Raw genomic sequence first — 17930 nt, 5'->3', positions numbered from 1 at the left:
CTGCCCCTGGAAGGCTGACAACAAATCTCAGATTCATCAGACCAAAACGAAAGCAATTACCCAGACAGCAGCTTGCCAATAGTAACTTTTCCCCTTAAAATAAAGGAGTACAATGACATATTTTCATCAGCTCTCCCTGTGCTGCTGCAGTGAAGGGAAGGCAGACACTAGGTCTGAGAATTCTGCCTTTTCCTTCAGAGCTTTCCTCTAGGAAAGTTTTTCCAATCCCTAGCGTTCCCTCTGGGATTGTCACTCTCTAGCTGTGTCATGCCAGCCTTTGGCTTAAGCACCGCAATCCTTTTGATATTCCCTTCTCCCATCAATTCTTTCTTTCCCCTCCATAAGCGAATCAGAGACCACAGTCACTGAGCATAAAGGAGATTTAGTACAGTGAACACAGAAAGTTTTCAAATTATGGATGTATGCAGAGCTCCTGTAGGATAACAAAAGTCGCTGAGATAGCATATCTCAAGATGAAGGTCAAGAATGGAGAGGGAACATTCATCCAGATCAGAGTCTAGAGGGAACTAGTTAAGTACTATAGGCTATTTACTCAAAATATTTTCCTTCATGTTTTTTGGCTTTATCTCTCTGCTTCCATTAGAGGATACTCATTCATCCTGCTATCCTTTCCTCATTTTTCAGCTGTGTACTTTTGATACCTGCCTGTTGTTGAGAGAGCATTTTCTTAATGACCAGTCACACCTTTAGAGAGATATGGAAAAGAGAGGAGGTGGACTGAAAATTGGATTCTTTTTTCTTGTTGTTTTTGTCCTGGCAAACTTGTCCTGCTCTTGCTTGCTAGGTAAAGCTCACCCTTGGGAGAGTGAGAAAGACCAAGAATAATTGAAGTAAATGCCTCTTGGGGATTCACTTCATTGGCTGAAGATGAGAGCTTTCTGCCCCTTGGATTATGTTTTGCCTGGTAAATGGTTAATGGAATGGGAATGAAGATGGCTGAAATAATCTTGAGATGTTTTTCTTTATACAGAACTGCTTGTTTACAATTTGAAATCAGTCATTTATTTTAAATGACTACAGGTTATTAATTAAAAGCAGGTTCTCTATAGTACAGCTCCAGAGTCCAAGTGGTCTCATGATGAGTTATTAAATAATAAGACTTTTCCCCTTGATTCACAACCACAAGTTTTAGCTTGAACTTAACAGAAAGATTTCATACTGAAAGTCCCATTGCTGCCTTTCACTTTCCTATTCAGAGAAGCTAAATTTGTAGTTAACCCAAGAATATGGTTCACTGTCCAAAATGTCTTCTTGTTCTTGTTTGGATGAAGTTATGCTTCTCAATGTTTGACTTCCTTTTCTGTCCCGCTCCCATGTCTCTCTCTGATTCTATACTCTAGTCAGACCTGTCCCAGCAAGCACAGAGACATTGCAACCATCTCTGCTCTGAAGTTCATATATTTTCTTGCCTACTAAATTTATATGAAATTCCAGTGTTTTGTTTTGGGGGGCATCCTAGCGTTAGTACACAGCCTGGTGTCACAAGGCCATTCTCTAGATTTCCTCTCTTTGCTGAAGTCGGGAACATTTATATTTGAAAGCTTTTTATTTTTTCACCTGTGGCATTTGAATTGCAGTGCACCCTGTGGACATTTCAGCTTTGTCAGCTTGACTGTTATTAAGCTGTAGTCATTTATCATCATTGGCAATGATTTTATGTCTAGTTTTTTTTAAGCAGATATTGCAGAACATTTATTGATAAACTGCTGTGAGCACACAAAGACTTAAGATATATAATTTATGAAGTCATATTTATGTAGCAGTACTTTATGATGGAAGGATGTGCTGAGAAAGTGTTTGAGATGACCGTTTATTTTTAGATGAGCCAGAAGTTTTTGTTTCCATCTCATTTCAGGCCCCAGCACAGAATGATTGAGGATCTGCAGAAAACCAAAAGCTTTTTCCCATCTAATGGCAAGAAAGAGTGTGTAAATAAAACTGACAAACATAAAAATGCAATAAACTACAACCGTTTCATGAATTTATAACCTGAGGGGCAAAGTAATAAAGAGATAAATTCGTGTCAGTCATGCCTCTTTATTAAGAGCTACTAAGTAATACACGTAACGGGCACTGCAAGAATGTATCTGAATGTATCTGAATGCTTTCCATGAGTATTGACTAGAAGGGACTTGCTAATCTGAGATAATTTAATTCTTCTTGCTCTCTGTATGTATTTGCACACACATGGGGATTTAATATCTATGGGATAGCATGATTTTATCACAAGGAATAAAAGAAAATGTAATTTTAATTAATAAGAATAGATGAGTTAATTTCCAAATTACCTCAGGGAGTATTGTGAAGCTTCACAACCTGACCTTTGGAGAGAGAATCATCTTTTCTATCTTTTAGGTATCAGGGTGAAGGAGGGATTTTATGTTGTCTGTGCTGTTTGCTCCAGCTACCCTTCAGTCACTGCATACAGTAGGTTTCCCAAAGGGTCATTTGTCGTGGATGCATATTCTAGAACAGGCTGGAGTGAACTTTGAAGATGCCTGTTTCCTTCCAATGACAGATGAAGGAGAGTCTGGGCAGATGGATTTGAGCTGGGGTTCGAGTTGCCCTAACTCAAGGCATCCGGGCTACCGCTGCAGTCAGGGCAGTTCTGGTCAATGCCATTAGTGGTGTCTAGGGAGCACTTCAGCTGACCAAAGTCAGGCTCACACTATGATTAGCCACATTGATTTCTAGGCACCAGTAATAGCATTGACATCAAAAGTTAGGTGACCTGAATCCCACTCTAGATGCCTAAATGTTGGTGGTATAGAACTGAAATCAGAAGAAATATTTGCAGTCTTTCTGTGTTGTATCAACTAGCATTTGACGAAAAAAGATGAAGTTCAGAAGTGTCAACAGTACTTATATAACCAGAAGACTATTTTGAGGGAGCCCCTAGTGTAAGCTCGTTGATTGGATGGTCCCAGAGGGAATATTTGCACTCACTTTTACATCATAATCTTTGGGCTCATTTCCACAGATCCACGAAAGAGAAAAAGCAAAATAAAATGTGAAAGCAGGGGATTCTGTGGGCTCTCCTGTCTGTACATTGCAGTGAAGCTGCTGATCACAGATCTGTTTAACTAAATGTGTTTATTCCAAAGCATGTGAAATGCTTCCATAGCAGATATTTGGTTGGTGATAAGAGAGGACTGTAATGTTTCCTTTGGGGATAGCTAGAACAGAAAAAGAGATTATTTGAGGTACCATTCATTACTGATGGCACACTGCCCATGCTTGGAAGTGGCTTGGGATACGAACAATTGTGTATAAACAGCCTCAGATGTGCTATTGCATAGCAAAGTCTAATATAAATAAACAATCATTAAAAATTGCTAACATAAAACAAGGGAATAATCTTTGCTTTCTCTTGTACTCCTACCCAATTAGAATAGTTTTCTTGACAAGGCATTTGAACTATTGAAGTGAGAGATGCTATTCCAGACGTAACGCTGGTTTTGTTACAAGGGACTGCTTACATGGAATTGTTAGGCAATTGCGATGGAAGTAAATACTTTGTTTGCTTATACAAATATTATTAAGAATCCATTAAAAAGAATCTATAAAAGATTCCGAATGTGTTTTGCTCAGCTTTCTGATGGTGTTCAGTGAAATAAGATGAGCTTTGTGATGTGAGGCTTTAGGGTGTGATTGTTGCTCACAAGTCTGTTATTGATCAGGGGATCAATACTGAATGTGGCAGAAACCCTTCCTATGACCACGTGAGCCACTAATTGATGGGACTGTTTAAAAAAAGACTTCTCATTAAAAGCCAGTTGTGGTGTACAAGTTTGGTCATTCTCCCCGTCCCTGTGAAAAGCTTAACTTCAGGAAATGAGATCCTATGTTAAAGTTCTACTGCTTCCCAAAACCTTTCTATCCCTTCTCTTGATGGGCTCAGTTCCTGAGGAGGGCTCCTCAAGAAGAAAGTTGGGTGTTCCAGGAATCAGCCCGAGAGTCCTGTGGTTTTTGGAGATGGACTTGGAGAATAATGGGAAGGGACATCCTGTGATACAGAAGATTTGTCTGTCCTCAGTTGTTTCCAGCACCTGGGCAGAGAGTAGGTATCTGTGGTGGGACCGAGGCAGGGGGTGCTGTGTTGCTGGTGTTCCCACTGACTCTCACCTCCAGCCCTCTGCTGTAAGCTGGTAGGTTTGTGAACAGTGTTAGATGGTGACCCTGTATATATTCTTGCTGACACTGTCCCTGGCTACTGAGTAAACTTCAGGAAGCTGAATGGCAGCAGAGAATGTGGCGTAGCTGCATTGCTGCTGGAGGAATTGAAGACGATGTTCTATTGTGTAGACTGTAAGTTTGCAAAGAAGAACAATTCCTCTTGCAAGACATGTTCATCAGGAAAATTAGGCATAATCACAGTGGAACACATCAGCACAGTTTGGGACCTGAGAAAGGAGGCTCCTAAAATCAGCCTGGAGGCGTAAAAAACCAAACATGTTAGTAAAGGCCACCTGCCCTCAAATTCTGAAACCAGAGACTCTTGTGATCTGACTCAACTTCCAGAACTAAGTTCAGCTTCTGCCACTGTGCACTGCGGGAGATTATTTGATAGATATTCTGAACAAGTATTGGTTTATACAATCAAGACTCTTATTTTTTGAAAGCTTTTGTGAGAGAGGGTATCAGCTTTAGCTGTCATAATTTTTTTTGACAGTATCAGCAATTTTCTTTAGATACATGACTAATTTTGCATTTTAACTGTAGTATCTGTGTTCACTGTGGATGTTTCTATAGCAACCAGCCTTGTGCTATCTACATACCTTTGTATGGATTAAATATGGAATATAAAGTTGGTTTTCATTTTATTTTTCTGCAGATCGTACCTGTTGCAACATGCTTTAAAAACTTTTTGAGTAGTATGAAATAGATTGACCATCTCTGTCATCTTTGTATTTTTCTAAGAAACCTGTTTGTTTATCTTTGTTTTTTATATGACCGGTATCATCCTAATATTTCACTACCATTTACTCTAAACTCATCCAGTACCTCTAGGGGAGAGAAAAGCTCTAAAGATACCAAATAATCTGGACTTTATCTAATGCAAGAAATCTGTGGTAAACCAATGAACTGAGCTGTGGCCTCTGGAGTCATTATTGGAGGCTCATTATCCTTAGTTTCTCTCAGCATCTCACCAAATGGTTCAGGTAAAATTATCCATCAGCAATGTCCTTTACAGAAATCACATTTTATGTTGTATAAAAGACCAAACTTTACAATTTTATTTACTTCTATTGCTTTCAGTATTTAGTGCTACATGTGTGACAACAGGTGACTAAAATTGCATCTAGAGCTCCAGATCTAGTATTTTCTCAGTTTATGCTACAAAGTAATTTTAAAAGTTATTTATTGCTATAGGGATGAAACAGAACAGGGACTCCTGGTCACACCCAGTTTTCTTCCACCTCTGCTTCTCTGTTAAAAGATTTAACTTCATCTGATGGATTCTGATTCCAGACCTCATGCGTATATTCCTCATTACAACTGTATCCATTTCATTACAGTAATCCCAGGTGGATTTAGAAATTATATTTGAGGAGCAGATGAAAAAGCTTTAACACTTTCAGTTCGGCAGGAGCTAAAGCTAGAACCTGAAAAGAGTAGTTGTAGTGAATTCATCCCTTTTCCTTTTCTAACTCATGCATTTGCTCTGTTTCAGTGTGTTGTCATTAACTCAATGTGTTCCTAATAATCCTTAATTTGAATTAGAGGTTAGGCAAATTGCCAAATTAGATGCTTGTGGCACTGACAATCACCATTTTTTAATATTCTTTGATCGTGTTTAATCTTTTGTCAGCAATGCTGCCCTAATAGATCATTCTCACCTTTCTATTTCTGCAAGTTTTTGCATCCTCAATGATAGAGCTTTGCAGCATGGGTCAATTAAGTGTAGTACAGACATGGCTAATTAAAGCCAGTGGCAGTTAAGCACATGCTTTTATTGCTTTGCTGAATAAGGATGCGATTGAGCACATATTTAAGTGTTTCAGTGAATTTTGAGCCCATGAAAGGAAGCCATCGCTATTTAGATTGAGTGTATTAACTCATAAATGTTGTAGTTCTGTTCTTCTGTAACTGTAGTTGATAGATAACTACAATTTGGAGGAGAAAGTGTGTAGGAGAATACTACTCATAAAACAGCAGGGATTAACTGAATGACTCTTTATTCACTTCTCCGTTAGCGGGGTGTCAGCATGATATTCTGTCTTTTGACGTCTTCAATTGTCTCCAAATTTACTTTAGTTGTATGAGACTGCAATTTAGTGGTTAAACTCAACTGAGAAAGAATAATGAATTTCTTAGGGCTTAAGTTCCTGAGACTCAATCCTCACCAGGATAACTGGAAAAGCAGCATTTCATGTTTTCATTATTGACACTATGAAAATAAATGCCCTTCTTGTGATGTTTCTTTGCCCACACAGAGGGACTTCAGAGGTCTTTCTAGGCTTGGTAAAATCACTTGGCATTTGTCAGGCTCATGCACTGGGTAGAATACTCTAAAACAAAGCCTGTTTGTCGGATGTAAAAGGAAGAAAAACAACAACATGAGCTATTGGCATGTGTTTCTTTTAACCTTTGACAGGACTACAGTGGAGTTAGAGGGCAGCGAGGGTATGAATCCCAGGATGTCATGCTGACAGGCAGAACACAGGTTAGGATTACAGCACTCAGCTACCTGTGTTCATATGACAGTTGTTTCCCTGTCATGCAGGATATCAAGTTAAGGCTCGTGGAAGATGGTACATCATATCTACTTTGAAATTATGTTGAATGCTGCACATTGTGTTGCACCACTGGCAAGACACTGGCTTCTGAAGGAGAGGGAGACAGGATGTTAATTGAGGAGAAAATGTGACATCCAGACTGGATTCTTGGCAGTTGTTGGTCAGGGTGGTGACCAGTCGGTCATACTGGTTGACACCAGCTGGGAATGTAAGCCTCCAACTCTTGGAGGCGTTTCTCTGCTGCTCATGTACATAATGGTCCATATTGCAAGATGGGATTTTTGTATTCAAAAGTAATTTTCAAGGAAAAATGAAAATAATATGGGCAGTTTCATAGAGCTTTTAAATTTTTGCTGCTTATATGCAGAGCTGAAGAGCTTGGCATTTCAAATGCTTTGTGCCTTACACATTTGTGCTCTTTTAAAACATCTTCCTGTAAGTCATGGAGATATTAGTGAAAGAGTTCGAAAGCGGAATTAAATGACACCAGATTTTGGCTTGAAAGAACATACTGCAATGAGATGTTCTAGAAAAAAAACATTGATTCTGGGAGTAGAGCAGCATCTGTTTGTGATGTGTAATTAGTTGGAATAATATCTGTCTACTGGGTGGAGCTAGCACTCGTTAGGAGTAGAGAATGGACATGTCTGTCTGAGAAGCAACACAACAGAGAGCCCATCTGAATTACATGAAGAGAGGCTTTTCTGGGTTGTTTCCTTTTACCAAGGGGCTTTACAGACCACAGGCTTAGTTTTTTTAGGTTTTTTTTCCCTCCCTTTCTTTTTCTGTTCCTCCCCTCCCCTTCTCTCCTTCTGTGCAAACCTCATGAAGTGCTTAACTGTTGAAATCCCAAGCCTCAACAGACTTTTGAGGTCTATCCCAAGACTCAGTAGATTAGAGGCTTTTTTACTCTTGTTTATTCTCCTCTGAAAAAACTTCTTCAGGGGGCTGTGCTTAATCAGCCAGCCTGACAATCAAGGTGCTAAAGGTGTGGGGGTGGAGCATGGGATGGAAGGAACATGCTTGCATTCAGCCAAGGTTTTAAAAGGCTGCTTACTCCCTAGGATGGGAAATCAGAGAGATGTTTTGAATGATCTAAAGGATCTCTAAGCCCTGTTCTCATTGACTTTTTTGATGCAAGTTATGAGACAGCTCAAGTGCTCTGAAGTGATGACAGCTGAGAATTTGCTGATGGCTGCCCAAATTCCATAAGCCATACTGAAAATGTGGGCATAAGCACCGTGCTGTTTCTAGTTTACCTATTGATTTTACTAACACCAGAGTCTGTTATGCCTGGGAATAAATTCTAGGATTTCCCTGCAACTAATCTGCAAAAAGATCGAGTGGACTGAGTGTGTAGAGGTTAGCAGGTCTTACTCCAGATTTGCTAAGTCTGAGAGAGAAGAGGCTCAATAGGATCTGCATGCTGACAAGAAAAGAAATACAGCATTTATAGGTCCATTGGATCTGAGGGAGATAAAGAGAATTTGAATTTGTTTCTAAATTTGATAAATTTGATGACTGAACAAATTTTTTAATTTTTGGTTGAAATAAGCTATGTATTCATTGATAAAACACCAATGTGATGTGTAGGTAAGGAGAAACAGGGATTTAACTCTTTGATTGTTGTCTATATCTAAAGCCCTGTCTCTGAAAATAGGCTGAAGCCAAGTCAAGTCAAGCAAGAAAGTGGAAAAAAAAAATCAATTCAAACTTTAAGTGAACATTTAAACTAGGGAGGGGAAGAGGGTGAAGTAAGGAGAACATACAAATGGCCATGACATTGAAAGGGTTTCATCTAGACGAGTACCCTGTTTTTGGTCAGGGTTGCTCAGAAATGCTTAGAGAGAATATAAGAAAAAAGTAGGGACAAGACAGGACATTTTTACCTCCTGCTCCAGTTAGTGAAGCAAAAGCTGCAAGTGAAATATTGTTTTTAAGAAATGCTACGATACCTTGTCCTCATTTGATTTGTGTAATTCCTTTTTGAACCTGCATATATTTTGACGTCCACAAAATTCTGTGGCAAGGAATTCCAGAATTTAATTAAATGTCTTGTGAAAAAGTACTTACTTTATTGGTTTTCAACCTGCAGACCAAATAACCTCTATCTTTTTTAATCTTAAGAAAAATGAATAATGATCCTCTAGTCACCTTTCCCATTCCATGTTGGTGTTTATTTACTGCTACTGTTTACTGCTACTGTTCCAGTCTCTTCCCAGGATTCTGGTCCCCACTAACTGATCTTTTTTCAAACATTTTTTTCCTAGTTCTTTTAAAATTCTTGCTAAAAGGACACAGCTCAGATCACGGCCATTTTGGATGAGGTTTACACATATTCTTTAGTTTTAGCCTTGATACTCTCAAGGGTAGAAATGTGCTTCGTTCCACATTTACTACTCCATTTAACTGTCTAAAATCAGAGGCACAAAGGGATCAAATTTTGTACCATCCTTTGTTAAATTTCTGTCTATTATCCCATATTTGTTAAATTTCAGACTTCTGACTAGTGAAAGAAATGCAGCTTGTGCTACTCTGAGGTGATACTTTATGTCACATGAGCTCTGCCAAAGTGGACACCAACTGCAAATTCAGTTATCCTGCATTCTGGCAGTGGGTCCTGGTGGTGTGGTGCAGATGGATGTCTACGAGGTCTTCAGTAGTATGATGACCATGAACTTACCTGCTTGAAGGTGTTTTCCAGAAGTGGCCAGTGTGTTTGAAGTTGTTTTCCAGAAGTGACTCCTCCTTCCTCCTAGATAGGCAACAGCTACATGAACAGGTTGTTTGCACACGTTTATATAGAGCACCACGGCCTCTGCATTTGCACACATGCTTCTGCTTTTTCCATGTAAGATTCTTGATTCATTTGATCCTGTCTGTGTATATATGTATTCCATTTCCACCTCCTCCATGTGTTTAGCAGAAAGGGGCAGTAATTTAAATATGCCTAATATTACAAGAACGTTTGCTGGATAACATTCACATCGCTGCTCTTGATGCTTAGATGTTGATTTTTTCACTGTATGCTTTAACTACATACTTAGAGGGGGAAGCATATTCATACAAGCGGGATTAAGAAAGCCCTTTTATTTTAAATATGTAGAGACTAGGGGAGAAAAATCCTCCAGGGGAGTTAATTTAACTGCAAAACAACTGTTTTTTCAGGATCCACTTGGATTCTGTTATCAGCATATTTCTTAATACACAAGGAAATTTTTTTAGCTAAAAGAGGAAGTATGATGAGTGGATCCTAATCATATACAATATGAAAAGCCTCAATTAGGTGCATTTTCCATGTAATAAAACCAATAAAAAACCCACTTAAAGACACCAGCACCATTATCATGAACAATGAGGCAATTTCTCCTGCAGTATTTTAAGTGTGTAGCTGTAACTTCAGAATAATTTTCTCCACCAACATGCATATATCCAGGGCTGTTTGGGATTACTTTGATTATCATACTGTAAGATCAATTCTAAATGTATGCACTGAAGCCTGAATAATTTATTTTCTAGCCCATTAGAACAATGTGGAGGATCTAATTCCATAGGCAGCTTTTTTTGCCAAGAGAGCAAGTGCACGTCTGTGTATCTCTTGGGGAAGAAGAGAGACTCAGTCTATGCTTTTAGAGGAAGGCATCTGCTTTACTGCTTGACTGCTGTATAAATGCCTATGAGCAATTTGTCTTGAACAGAATAATCTGCTCCTTCCAGAGCCAATTGCAAAGTCCAGGGCCTGCGAAGAACCCACTGCTCGTGTCCGTTTACTCACAGTTTTGCAGCTCAGACACAGACGTACTAAATAGCCTATTTGAGATTTATACTGACATCTGTCCTGGAACAGACACTTGACTCAAATTTCGTAAGTCACAGGGCTATGACAGTATTCCTTCTCGTGTCCGACTGTTTTGACTTTAGAATAAAAGATTTTGCAAAATAATGTGCGACATTTATTCGGGAAAAAAATGTTAGAAGAAGCATCATTTCATTTCAGGTTTTGCCATGAGCTGCCCTGCTTGCAAGAGAGTGGATTATCATGAACATTTAGACAAATAATGTGTTAAACATTTCACAAGAGAATGAAAAAAAATATTGTTATCAGCCTGACAACTTTCAAGGGGATTTTTTAAAAGTTGACTCTGCACTCACTAAATGGAGTTGATACAGACTCTCATTTGACTACCAATAGATCAGGTTTAAACTGTAGACTTCTCACTAATCTTTTTGGTTTAGTGTTTTCTCTTTTAACCTCAACAGCATCACTGTTTGCATGGAAATCCCCAAATTATCAAGAATAGCCTCTTTAATGGTTTTGGTTTTGTTTAATTTCATGTCTCGACAAGCCCTGAAAACTGTCAAAACTTATCGTCTCTTCACTCTGCTTCTGACTGTTTGATGCAAAATAAAGGACTGAGGAGTGGGGATGGGGTAAGGAGAAAAAAAGTGGAGGAAAGGGAACATCATAAATAACTGCGTAAAATTATCTGTAACTAAAAGGGCCTTAAATACCAAGAGGAAGTAGTAAAACCAGACAAGCAGCATAGAACCAACTACAACAGTTTTCTCTTGGCTCTGATCCAGAATAAAGAAATGTGATCCCCCTAATCCCTGGATTTTAGACTGGAACTTACGCTGCTGTTCAGTTCAGAATGGGGAGTGGGGCAGGGCAGGCAGGGAGCAAGCTTTTTGAATGTTTCAGAAAAGAAAACATTTGGCTATTGTTGGAAAGGCTCCTGTGGCTGTCTTGGTGGGTCTTGGTTCCCTTAAGCATTTCCTTAACCAGGTGCTTGAGTGTTAAAACGGCCAGTGAAGGGAGACTTGCAGATGTGCTTCGCTCTGTGGAGAAAAGGGGGCTTTAAAGAGCCATTTAGACTCAAATTAAGGGCAGCCTGTTTCCCATGGCCTGGTGTGACAACTTAGGAAATTTATTCGGGGACCAAATAAAGGAGGTGTTCTGATGTGGGAAAAGGAAGAGGGCTGAACTAGGGTGAAGCAGTCTTCAATAGTGTGTGCTGACATTAGGAAATCCGGCTTGAGCCAGATGTTTTAATGTTCGAGAGATCCCTTTGCGCATTTCAGAGTTTGGTTAATCAACCTAAGGAAGAGCTGTGCATTATCTCTTCAAAAACAGGAAGATGGAGAGTATCTCTGAATCAAGGGCAGTGTAGTGAGATACTTCTGCTGACCAACTGACCTGAAATATTCATCCTTGATCTAAATGGGTACAGCCACAGTCGTGGCATTTTGCATAAACTGTGTCCTACTTTTGTGATGTTTTGTGCTACTGGTTATTTTCCAGTTTCTGCAAGCAAGAATGACTTTGGAGTCAGAAGAGACTGGATTCAAATGTCCAGGCAACGATGTCTCAAGTATTATGCATTGAGTGTCATAAAGAATTTAGTGGGTGATGGAGGAGCAGGCAAGCAGGTCTTGCCTTTACACCATCCTCCTTTAATACTGACGATAGTTGTAGGTGTTGGTATCACTCAGAGCAGTGTAGCAACACTGGGAGCATGAAAGCTGATGAAAAAAGCTGCCTCTTACTGGTGCTGTTGAATTGCTTCAGAACAAAGGAACAAAAAATAGCTAAACATATTGCAAGGTCATACCTCTGCTGCTGCTGGGCATCCACCTTCGTTAGGCTTAATTGGTCTGTTGGTGCGGCCTCACTGTGCCTGCAGCTCCAAGGCTGATTTTTGAGGCAGAACCTCAGTCAGGCTGAAGACACAGAAGCACAGTTGTGCTTTCTGTCCCATTCCCTGGCCAGTTTAGTCCTATTCCTGACTGTATTTCAACATTCTGACCATTTTGGTTTTAGCTTTGGTGTCTGTCACCTCTCCTTTGATGCTGTTCTGTAGTGCGATAGACATTCAGAGTTTTATTCCTATTTTAGGGAATTTATTCCTAATTTGATTCAATTCTTTTTCCTTGGGCCATGATGATAGCTTTTGTTTATATTACCTCAGTTATCCTAAATGATTTTCTATGGGTTGCCTTCTTTAAGTATTCTTCCCCCTCCTCTCCCTTGGTTATTTTTTAATCATTTTGGACCATGTTAAAGACCATGGTCTGTAAGTAGACATAGAGGGAAGGTATTTCCAGGATATATGATCATGGCATGGACTATCCCTCCATGGTTCTTGTAGAGGGTACTTGAGAAAGGGTGAATATGGTGATATGGGATGCTTGTAATATGAAAAGGCTACTGAATGAGGTGATTTGAGCCCCTGTGTCCAGGAGTTTTCCGAGATGCATTGCAATGAGGTATAGTTTAGTCCCTTAGTTCTGAACAAAATAGACTGGTTTGCTGCTGAGGTGAGGAGTGTTTCCTTAAAACACAGTTGCCTTTATTGTCCTTTACTGGGGGGGAATTCAGTGGCATTCAGAGACAACCTTAGTAATTAGTGTAAGAAATTACTTCGGCTTATGTGTTTCTCTTCTGTGTTCCATTTCTGAGGTTTAGCTCTGCCCCAGGATTAGCTCTATCTTTTTCCTTCCCTGGTTCATGAGCTGCCTTATGTTCATCCACTTTATGCAGGTATTTAATGGATATGCTCCTGTGTCTGGCTTAATACTCTTAGGAACACAATTTCTTTCTAGCCTTTAATTGATTTGGTTAATAAAGTGCAATTATAGAACTCAATAAAAATTGGTTATTTTAAAGGCAGAGCAGGAAAGAAAGAAACCTAAGTAATGAGATGCATTGTGACTATATAATAATGCAAAACCCCCTTCAATTTAATTCTGTTTAATTGCTCAGCTTTACTTAGATTGTTACAATTCTGCAGGTTTTCTCAGTTATAAGCAGCATGATTATAAATGTTTGCAGTTTTTAAAAGTTCCTTGTGTATATAATAATTGTAAATTTTATACTTTTGTGGTGGCTGCTGCCTGCACTGGCATCCTCCCTTTTCCTTGTTCCTGTGCCTAGGAAGCCTGTATTACTGCTCTTCCTCAAATTTTTCCTAAACCAGCCAAGTCCTCTTCTGAGGATTGAGTTACCAATGAAGTGTCACATTAGGAGTAAACATATTTGGGGGGTTTTAATGTTATGGGAGGATTCTTCCTCCTTCTCTGGTCCCCTTACACTTTAACTGCTCTCTTACTTCCAAGAGAGGCTAGACCTTGGACAGGAACTAATAAGGAGAATAATGGGGTGTTCTGCCAGGCAAATGCTCTGGCAAGATTTGTTTATGGTATGTGTCAGGGATGAGAGACAGTGTATATTAGGATGAGAAGAACAGGGTATCAAAAGGGCTTCAGCCATTCTGGGCAGCTCTCAAAGGTACCTAAATAGGACATGGATTTTTTCAATCCCATTGAATTTTTTCAGTTCTCCCAAAGGAGAACTGAACCTTTGGGAACCTCTCCTTTACTCAATGTCTGCTTTTTCACTAGAGAGGAAGAGACCTGGTATCTAAAGTCATGTCTTGAATTTAGGAAATATGTGTATTTTTCTTGAGTGATACATCTTACTGATGAGATCCCTATAATTCTTTTCTTTCTCCTTTGTTTGCCCTACTGAAAATGCCGTAGGGAGAAATCATTTCTTATTAGGTGTGACTGCTGGGTTACCTCAGCAGAGCCATTCTACCACTGCCATATTGACATGGATTAATATCTGGAGTTGATTGGATACAATAACTGAGTTTCTCTGTTTCTCTTTGTTTTCCCAGCTGGGGGGCTGTGGAATCCTTGGTGTAGGCATCTGGCTGGCTGTTACCCAAGGGAACTTTGCCACTCTCTCCTCTTCTTTCCCGTCCCTGTCTGCTGCCAACCTACTGATCGTCACAGGGACATTTGTCATGATCATTGGCTTCGTGGGCTGCATAGGTGCCATCAAAGAAAACAAGTGCCTCCTGCTGAGTGTGAGTATTAAACCACTATGTTGCTGTGGTATTTGCTGTCTTATGGTGCTTTTACTATTCCAGTGCATGTAACAGTGACAGGGATTTCAACACAAGTTGCTCACTTGACACAGATGAGATGGGAGTCATGTTTGAATCAGGCTTCGATCACTTTAAGGAGCTGCTCGATCATCCCTGACCAGGCTTTTAATCTTAACATGGAGGATGAGACCTGCAAGAAGGGAATTGTTAGAGGTGATGTAGGATTCCTTGAACTTTTCAGGGAAATAAGAGTTTTGTGAGGACATCTTTTGCAATATATCCTTGAATTATTTTTTACTCAGCTTTGGTAGAGATCTGTTCCAAATGTTTGCCCTGTTGGGATGGACGATCTGAAGTCCTGGACAGAAAGATCAGTGTAGGCAGGAAACACTGTAAAGAGGTTGATTTTCGTTTAAATTGAAAAACAAGACCTTCAGATTTGACATTGGTGGTTTTGCCAATCATTTACTCTCAAATGGTTGAGATGTCAGGAAGCAACAGTACCAGCACAAGGATACTGCTGTGAAATCAAAGATTAATGAAGTGCCAGCTGTCCATGATTTCACAGAGGCTTGAGCCACATCCCTGGGGTATTTTATCAAAGTGTAATTTGATGCCACTCAAAGCTGAACTTTAGGAGTAGTGAATACCTGCTGTAGTTGGCATTACTGTATATTTTGCATCCTGTTCAGCTTAGGACCCCGAAGTGAGGTGATCTTACTGCTCCAGTCTAGGACCTCCCACTGGAGGTTTTGCCAAACCTCCCAGTGAAGTGAAGCTGGGATTCAGTTTAGTGATCTGGTGATGCCTTTGTAAAAGGATGTTCCTTACTGTGCTTCATATATTCATTTTGTTCCCCTGGGAACTACAGAATGAGTTCAGGCAGACAGCCCCTCAAATCTCCTAAGTGACTGTGAGATTCCAAGCCTTCAACAGAGGACTCTTGTGAGACCTCTCTCCTAGTCAGTTGTTTCTGCCGATTTTTAACCAGTCAGGACTAGTCAGTCTGGCTATTTCTATGGCAGGTATGTGGTTTGAAACTAAAATGAACAATATAAATCGAAATTAAGGCAGTTCTATGAGTGGAAATTTAAACTGGGAAGGCTGAAAGTCCTTGACATTCTCAACAGTCTTATAAATACCCACTTTGTGGAGGAAGTATCTGACCAGCCACATGTAATGGATCACAACTTCAATGCAAATGCAACAGGAGCCCACAGGGTGCTGAGTCTAAAAGTATAGCTTGTATGTGCAAAATTTATCACCTACTTTGTGCTTTTTTGAAGGCCTAGCTCAGGTGTGACCAGCAGTGAGCAGTGTCTTCTTGTGTGTCAGGATCAGGTCAGAATCTGGCAATCAGTCCTTGGTACTGGAAGAGTTTCAGCCTTTTATTTCACGTGGTTCTTTGGCACTCATGTCTCCCTTTGGCAAGGGCAAAGCCTGCCTTCATCAGCTGTCATTGCTGCAGCTGGGTCAATGTACTCAGCCAGTCCTACCTGGTCATTCTTTTAAGGAGATGGAAATGTTTGTTGGCCTTGTTCAGCCTTGTTGAACTTCATGAGATTCTAAACCAGTAAAGAAACAAGCACTGAACAGACTTAGGGAACAGAGGGGACAGGAGATAGACAGAGTCTGCAGGCAGTTGAAGCAGGTTTCTGGTGGTCTTAAAACCATTGAAGAGTTATTGATGGAGTACTAAAAGGAAAGGAAGAAGTAAAAGCTAGGTTGTTGATTTTACATGGTCATGCCTGGTTTAATCAAGAACAATTCGGATCTGCACTTGCTCATATCTCCCATAGTGCACCTCATCCCAGCGATAGGTTGCTGGTAGTCTGACCTGCAAGGACTGGAAACACAAATTTCTATACAACAGGGGCACCTCTTATTCTGCATTCTAAAATCAGAAAAAAGAGGAAAGGAAAGGAAAGTGGTAGTTACTAGTTGGGAGGATGTGCTGCTGTTACTGGGGTGAATGGTTTGGAGGAAGACATTGGAGATATTGCAGGAGTCATGGAGCACTACTGGGATCCTAAAATGAACTGTGAGGGAGCAGGACGGGAAGAACTAGTAGCTCAACCCACCTGCATTGGAGAAGCAGAAGTTTGTGTGGTGTTAGATGTGTTAGACAAAGGATGTTTGTGTATGGTCTTGCCTTAGGAGTAGTGCTATTGTTTGATGGTTGATAAAGGATGAGATTTCCTAAGGAGTTTGCTTGAGTGAATGAAAAATGAGCAATATCAAAGAGACATTTCAATCTATTTTCATTTCATGCACTAGGTTGCAGAGCAGATGAGACTCTGATCCTGTGTCTTTGTGTTCTCCACATGACATTTGTTTTGGGTTGTCAGCACACGTGTAAGCTCTTTGGTATTAGGCTGCTGTGATGCTAGGTATGAATGTTAGTGTTGCTTACCTCTGGCATTTGCCAATGACTTTTGAAAGAAAGGAGGACAGACCAAGTGTTTTAAGTAGCAGAGGACAGGTGGAGAAAGGAAGTCGAAAGCAGATGTAAAGTTTAATTTGTAAATGAGATTTTTGCATAGCTGTGTACCATAGTCAGGAATGATCCACATTAACTCTCTGATTAGAGAGTTTAGATAGTCTAAAGCTTCATGGATTACTGACTTGAAAGGACTGACTTGGTGTCCATGAACTAAGGAGCTGGCAGATATTCTTTACTCAGTGCCAATGTATGGTCAGGAAAGTGATTCATTAATCTTTTAAGAAACAGGCCCATTCCTATTTCTGTGCATGCAGAGGAATAAAATAGTATGAAAATGTAAAATCGAATGTAAAGAAAATAAAAAAAGGAAACAGGAAACCTCAACCATCCTATGAGTTCTGCACAAGTACATAGATGGGATGAGTTTTGTAGCTGTCATTCTAAGATCTCTGTGAACACAGAATAGCACCGATTCTTATTTGTTCTAGCTACAATGTGAAAGAAGATAGAGTTTTGCATTATTAGATTTCCCTAGGGAAATCAAAGCAACAGGCATTCCTGAGATAAGTATACAACCTGGTGTAGGTAATCTTACATCTGAATGTAGATGCAAACTGGTGAATGAAGCAGGTGAATATTTCTTGCTTCAGAAAGATTTGTTTGACATTTCTGGTAGTCTTGTTGCTCAAGATTGTATGACAGGGGTCCCTTTGCTACAAGCTCAGCTGTAATTAGAAAATGGCATCATTGTTCTGATGGGTTGGGTCAATGTCTGCAGCTGGTGACAGAGGTAATAAGCTGAGTCTGACTTGAGAAAGTTTATGGACTTGCACT

General features: G+C 39.9%; 1 protein-coding gene across 1 annotated transcript in view; it reads left to right on the top strand.

The window, feature by feature from the left end:
• Positions 1-17930, top strand: part of TSPAN4 (tetraspanin 4) — a 203117-nt gene that overhangs the window by 106856 nt on the left and 78331 nt on the right. The window contains 1 exon segment of the mRNA XM_032690410.1: positions 14441-14632. Within this exon segment, the coding sequence (XP_032546301.1) occupies positions 14441-14632 (192 nt within the window).

The sequence above is a fragment of the Chiroxiphia lanceolata genome, chromosome 6 (assembly GCF_009829145.1).
Source record: "Chiroxiphia lanceolata isolate bChiLan1 chromosome 6, bChiLan1.pri, whole genome shotgun sequence".
Classification (NCBI taxonomy): domain Eukaryota; kingdom Metazoa; phylum Chordata; class Aves; order Passeriformes; family Pipridae; genus Chiroxiphia; species Chiroxiphia lanceolata.
The sequence above is the reverse complement of the archived record's forward strand: the minus strand, read 5'-3'. Positions and strand labels throughout refer to the sequence as shown.